This window comes from Cydia amplana, chromosome 13 (assembly GCF_948474715.1).
Source record: "Cydia amplana chromosome 13, ilCydAmpl1.1, whole genome shotgun sequence".
Taxonomy (NCBI): Eukaryota; Metazoa; Arthropoda; class Insecta; order Lepidoptera; family Tortricidae; genus Cydia; species Cydia amplana.
This window is the reverse complement of record NC_086081.1, coordinates 12877892-12884103: the sequence shown is the minus strand read 5'-3', so window position 1 is coordinate 12884103 and position 6212 is coordinate 12877892. Positions and strand designations below refer to the sequence as shown.

Genomic DNA, 6212 nt, shown 5'->3' with positions numbered 1-6212 from the left:
TTAAGCACATTGAGCTACATAGCTTGACCGTAACGTCTCTACGTAAACTGGTGTTGCGCAAACCAACCAAAATGACGAAAGAAAGTGAACGCAAACAGCGTCAGTACGCCCGGCATGGCAGTGTAGTCGGACGCCATCGTCCCGACACTCGTTCCATGACAGCCGAAAACGCGCGACTTTTAAAATTCGAACGCCGAATTTGAAAAAGTGTTTCGTTTTTTAAGTGACACAGACTAAAAATAAACAGATTGTAGATATGGATTTACAAAGTGAGGCGAGTCAGGAGACGAGAATTTTAATTCCTAGACATGTGAGTGCTGAGAAAGCACTTGCAGCATCGAACAGTGCAGTGAATACGACGTTCATGTGCCATAGCTACAGTCTTCAACCTGATTTCAGAACGTATGTGGAAGGTAATGCAATGAAGGAAGCGACTATCGATGCTTTATTTCGACAACTCCTCTGCCTTCGTCGGTTGATTCCGGGATGAGTTCAAGGGCGGTCGTAGACTTGCCTAATTAGGGTTGTTTCAGAGTGACTTTCCCAACACCATAGGTACTTGTATCGTGGTGAATGGCGTGTTCCTTGAATACTTATTAAATGTTGGCAATCGCATACATAATTATATAATATGTAGGTACCTTATTAGGATAATAATAGTAAAGATTGCGTTATATTATATTGCAATAAAAATATAATTATCCTACTTACACTGAAAGTCTTATTACTGCGGAAGTTTTTGTATACCTAGTTACTTACGATTTATTCAGGGTCTAACTTATTCTAGAAGACAACAATTAAAACTAGTGCCTACGCAAATTCTGAGTGCGAGGTACGATAATAGGCTAAGCGAACCAAAGGCTCCTCTAGGATGCAACCAGGATAAGCGGTAAGATTAAGATGGCGACAAAGAGGTACCTAAATAAAATAAAATAAGTGATCGTACAAAAAAATAAAGCTGAACCTAAATTGCAAAATAAGTTTTATTAACAATAACAATATAAGGTAAACGTACTAGTGCTCGACTTGCTAATGTCCAATATATGTCATCACCATCAGGGTGTCCCCTGCTGTCACCTCTTGGGACCGCGTCGAGCACCAGTACGTTTACCTTACCAAACCTAATAATGTTGTCCGGGGCATTGTCCTGTTCTTCCCCAGGACGCTTGCTGGATTGCCAGTCTTAGGGCCACTTGCACCATCCCCCTAACCCGAGGTTAAGCAGTTAAACCGTTAACCCAGTGTCAAATTGTACTGGTAGCCATGGTAACTCCAGGGTTTAACCGGTTAAACCCGGGTTAGGAAATGGTGCAAGTGGCACTTAGCCACTGAGCGAAATATTCACCTGCTCGAAGGTCGCCAGACACCCAGAGTAGTTTATGAGACTTTTAAAACCTAAATTATGTTGATCTAAATCTAAATCCTAATATTAATCAATTTGTTTACAAACAAACAACATAGCGGCATTGACACGATATTTTAATAGAAAGTCTGTAGTTTGTAGGTCAAATGTTGTTTGTTATTACCATCTTTATTTTGTTTGTTTCTTATGTAGGTATTAAGAGGAAAGGGGACGACCGCTTCTCCATACAAACGTAGTCCCCATTTTCCTCTCCGAAGGGCCGTTTGACTTTTTTCGATTTATTTGATTACTTATTGTAAAAATGAGCGAAAAACTAATTCCATACACATTTTTAAATGAGACAAAAACTGTAATTGCGACAAAAAAGCCAATAATATGTATAACTAGGTACCTACCTACTACCTACTGTACCTATGTTATTTTTCTCAATAATGTTCAGTCGGGCGAGCCAAAAAGCCTAATCTGTTAAGTAGATACGTTATTGGACTTATTGGTATTGGACTTTTTATTGTTTTAAAAAGCGGCCAAGTGCGAGTCGGACTCGCCCATGAAGGGTTCCGTATTTAGGCGATTTATGACGTATAAAAAAAAACTACTTACTAGATGTCGTTCAAACCAATTTTCGGTGGAAGTTTACATGGTAATGTACATCATATATTTTTTTTAGTTTTATCATTCTCTTATTTTAGAAGTTACAGGGGGGGGGGACACACATTTTACCACTTTGGAAGTGTCTCTCGCGCAAACTATTCAGTTTAGAAAAAAATGATATTAGAAACCTCAATATCATTTTTGAAGACCTATCCATAGATACCCCACACGTATGGGTTTGATGAAAAAAAATTTTTTGAGTTTCAGTTCGAAGTATGGGGAACCCCAAAAATTTATTGTTTTTTTCTATTTTTGTGTGAAAATCTTAATGCGGTTCACAGAATACATCTACTTACCAAGTTTCAACAGTATAGTTCTTATAGTTTCGGAGAAAAGTGGCTGTGACATACGGACGGACAGACAGACGGACAGACAGACAGACATGACGAATCTATAAGGGTTCCGTTTTTTGCCATTTGGCTACGGAACCCTAAAAAAAGGTAGTACATAATAGGTAATTTATTTAATTATTTTCTGTTCATTATGGTACAATATAGCTTTTGGCGGCTAGACCCAAATTTCTCATGATCTATACTATCATAGTACATGAACAGTAAATTTTATCATAATCTAGTATTATGTGACGTACTGGTACGTGGTACGTGTATAGGTACTTTCATTCCTCATAGGTATAGGTACCATTTTGGCACCGGACATATTGGCAATGATATAATCACATCTTAAAATAATGCTTCCGTTGTTACATGAACGCACTTGTTCTATGTCACAGAACATATTAAAGAGGTTAGAATGGCTATCGCGCGCAGTTAGTACCGGAACCGGTGTCGCCGCTCGTTCCTCTCCACATTTACTAACACTCGCGCAACGGTAGTAATAAAAATTAGCTAGCGCCTTTGTGCATGGTGAATGGATACGCCTCCTTTAGACAGATTTGACGTCTGGCTTCTTAACCTGAAGGTTATTATTTTTGGCGCAAAAGGCATGTCTACTTCGTTTTTCGGTCAGCGCGGGCGAGTAGCATGCGAGCGTTTGCTTAAAACCGGCGGCGACACGTACCCTGCTCGCATCGCCATTCTAAGTTGTTCTGTGTTCTATGTATTTTAAGCAGATGCATTCGGTACCATCGTCCACATTGCTAATTGTCAGTAAACCTTATTGCGAAGACCATTAGAGCGTTTTCACATTGTCCGATCGGATATTGGATAAAACTAAAATGTATACATAACATTATGTTTTTTTTGGGGGCCGATTATTAGACTTGAAATGCCTTGTAGTGGAGATATATTGAAGGGAGCCACACGAAATCGAGTGCTCGACATTCAAAAATTCCCTGTATTTGTTGGGCAAAAAAACCTTACGAGTAATTTCTCTGAAAATCCGGTCGCGGGTGTTTCTCCCCCTATTCCAAAACCTAGCCAGTGGGGGCTAGCTGGTGGGCAACAAATAACCCGACCAATCATGTTGTCGCAATGCGTATGTTCTGTGTCTCACGGACGCACGCGTATAACTCATCTATAGGATCTTACCACCTATGTAATAAAGTCACGTAACTTTATTAGTACCTAAGTATAGCACGTTTTCTGTGAGCACAGAATATCATGTCACTGGGTCACAAGGTTACGTTCAAAAATGTGGATATATCTTGAAATCGAAAGTCAACAAAACGAGTTTTTTAAAGCAGTTTTGAACAGTAAATTTTATCATAATTATATTGCTTCTGGGTTTTTGGACTTCATACTTTTGATTCCGAATTTTTATCTATACATATGTAAGTAGGTAGTATATTTACCTACTTATTTTGATATTGTTTGTTAGTGCGACTCCACAGTCAAACAAATGTAGTTTTGTGGAGCTTTGTCCTTAACAAAAAAGTTGTAACTTTTGTGTAATAAATAACTAAAAAAAAAAAAACTATCCCAATACCTATTTAAACTTAAGTCATTATAATAAAGGTGCCATCAGGGTGTCGTCTATTGGGCATTAGCATGTCAAGTACTAGGACGTTTACCTTATGGGCTCTAATTTTTAATTAACAAGGTACCGCAAAGGTCAACCACCTTTTAATATTTTAGAGGCTCTCTGGACCAGTTTTAAATTAACATTGGAATAATTATCGCGTTACATTGACGGTCGAATACGCAATTTAAAAACGTCATCGTCATTAAGTGGTTGAAACTCGGATTATTGTTGTTGACAATATTATAAATAATTATAAATGGGCTTACTCACGGCCACAGACCAGCCGAGGCAAAGCCGTGGCCTAGGATGGAGCGAGCTCTCCCAGAAGGTGCCTGGGAAGAATGAAGCTAATGGGGTTGTATGAAGCACTTTACACCAGTCTTTACACACGTTACCTTAATTCAGTAGGTGCCTAACTGACGACAGGGACGCCGATATACGTTGACTTTTCTACGTATTGCTCCGTCTCTGTCGTCGGTTTATTATATTACCTAGAGACAAAAGTGCATACTCGTTGCACCGCACTAAACGGGGTTTGGGTATAAAGTTAATAACCTCATATAGGTACCTAGACCTTATATGTACTTCAAAACGTGAAGGCTCTCTTTCGACTCTGTTTGGTACTCGTAGGTTGGTAGAGCCCGTCTAAGCTAACTCTGCACTGACTGACAGAACAACGATCGCAATCTCTCTCTATCGCACCAGTGCGAGCGAGATGAACTGCGATCGGGTATACTCATACGCACTCGCTAACGTAAACGTCAGGTGTCAACTCGTGGTACGGCTACTAAAGCCAGAGAACGGCGAGAGTGGCATCCAAGGGGTTAAAATGGCGATGCACTTACCGATAAGAAGTACATTTATCACTACACAGTATAAAACAAAGTCGCTTCCCCCTGTCTATCTGTCTGTCTGTATGTATGCTTAGGTCTTTAAAACTACGCAACGGATTTTGTGCGGTTTTTTTAAATAGATAGAGTGATTCAAGAGGAAGGTTATGTATAATTTGTTAACCCGTGCGAAGCCGGGGCGTGTCGCTAGTAATGTATATGTCGCTTAGTTTTGTAAAGTCGGTTTTTTCTTTGGTAGGTATTTGGCTACTTTCTGCACCATTTAAACTAGTTCTTAGGTTTCATGCTGCCGTGCCCTTCTGGTGCGCAATATTGGCGTGTTGATAATTGTTTGCCGTAATAGCAGTGAATGATAATAGACATTAGAAAACTACTTCATAACAGTTTAAAAAGCTATTAAATTCATTTGACATAAATTACCTAAGCCCTAATACTCCTAATCCTAATGGTTCACACTGCCCATTGCTCCAATTAAGTAGAGATAACATCTATATAAAAAGTTGTAATTCAAACGAATTAGGCTGTCATACTCTTGGACGTTTCAATTATGACTATAGGGCACGGCAATTGCATTAATTGCAAATTAAATTAAGTTTTTGGCAAAAATTTTATTTTTGGTACAAGCTTTTATCGCTGACTGTAGTTTTCTTACGACAGACAACTAATACTCATCGAGACAATTCTAAAAACCCCTAACACAATTAGATTGCGTTGTTTCATCACAGAGTTCCTATGGCCACCTCCTGTCTCCATCATCAGATCAGTTCGACAGTACCATATTATTGTATTGTCAGAACTACATACAGTACAATTTTACAATTTTCATGACGCTACGATCTTTGGAAGATGGTTAAATTAGTTACCTTAGATTCCATTACATAGTTACATACAGGTCGACCTAATAAAAGCTTGTTAAAAATAGTATGGGTAGCGCATCGTAACTGGTGAATTTCCAATATGACTTGGAACTCCGGTAGCCGTTCAAGAAGTGTAACGCTCTTACGGTAGATGTCGATCGGGTCCCCTTGACCCATATGGTGAAAATATTTGCTGGCTATGGTTGAGGTCTTGGTGGCTCAGATGGCAGAGCGCTGGAGTATCGATCCAGAGGCCGTGAGTTCAAGTCGCACCCAAGACAGTAATTTTTCCACTTTTAAATTTATTCTAAGCTTACTTAATTGCATTAAGCTTATCTATTTGAACGCCCTGGCTATTTTATTTAGGTACCTATACTTACCTATAATATAACTCCATCATAGTAAACTTTTTTCGAATGTATGAAGTTTTTTTTAACGGTATCCGCGCGCCTTTGTGGACATCTTTGGCGGTCAAAGGGTTAAAAACAGGTAGGATATGTCGTTACGCTCTTTTTCCAATTTTAGATTTATTAATATTTGCACGAGGGGTTAAACAACAACATAACAACC

General features: G+C 39.1%; 1 protein-coding gene across 1 annotated transcript in view; it reads left to right on the top strand.

Annotated features, from left to right (window-relative positions):
* Nucleotides 1–6212, top strand: part of LOC134653722 (organic solute transporter alpha-like protein 2) — a 30116-nt gene continuing 23904 nt past the window's right edge. Inside the window, exon 1 of the mRNA XM_063509117.1 lies at nt 1–413. Within this exon, the coding sequence (XP_063365187.1) occupies nt 257–413 (157 nt within the window). The 5' untranslated portion in view covers nt 1–256. The remainder of the gene's footprint in view (nt 414–6212) is intronic.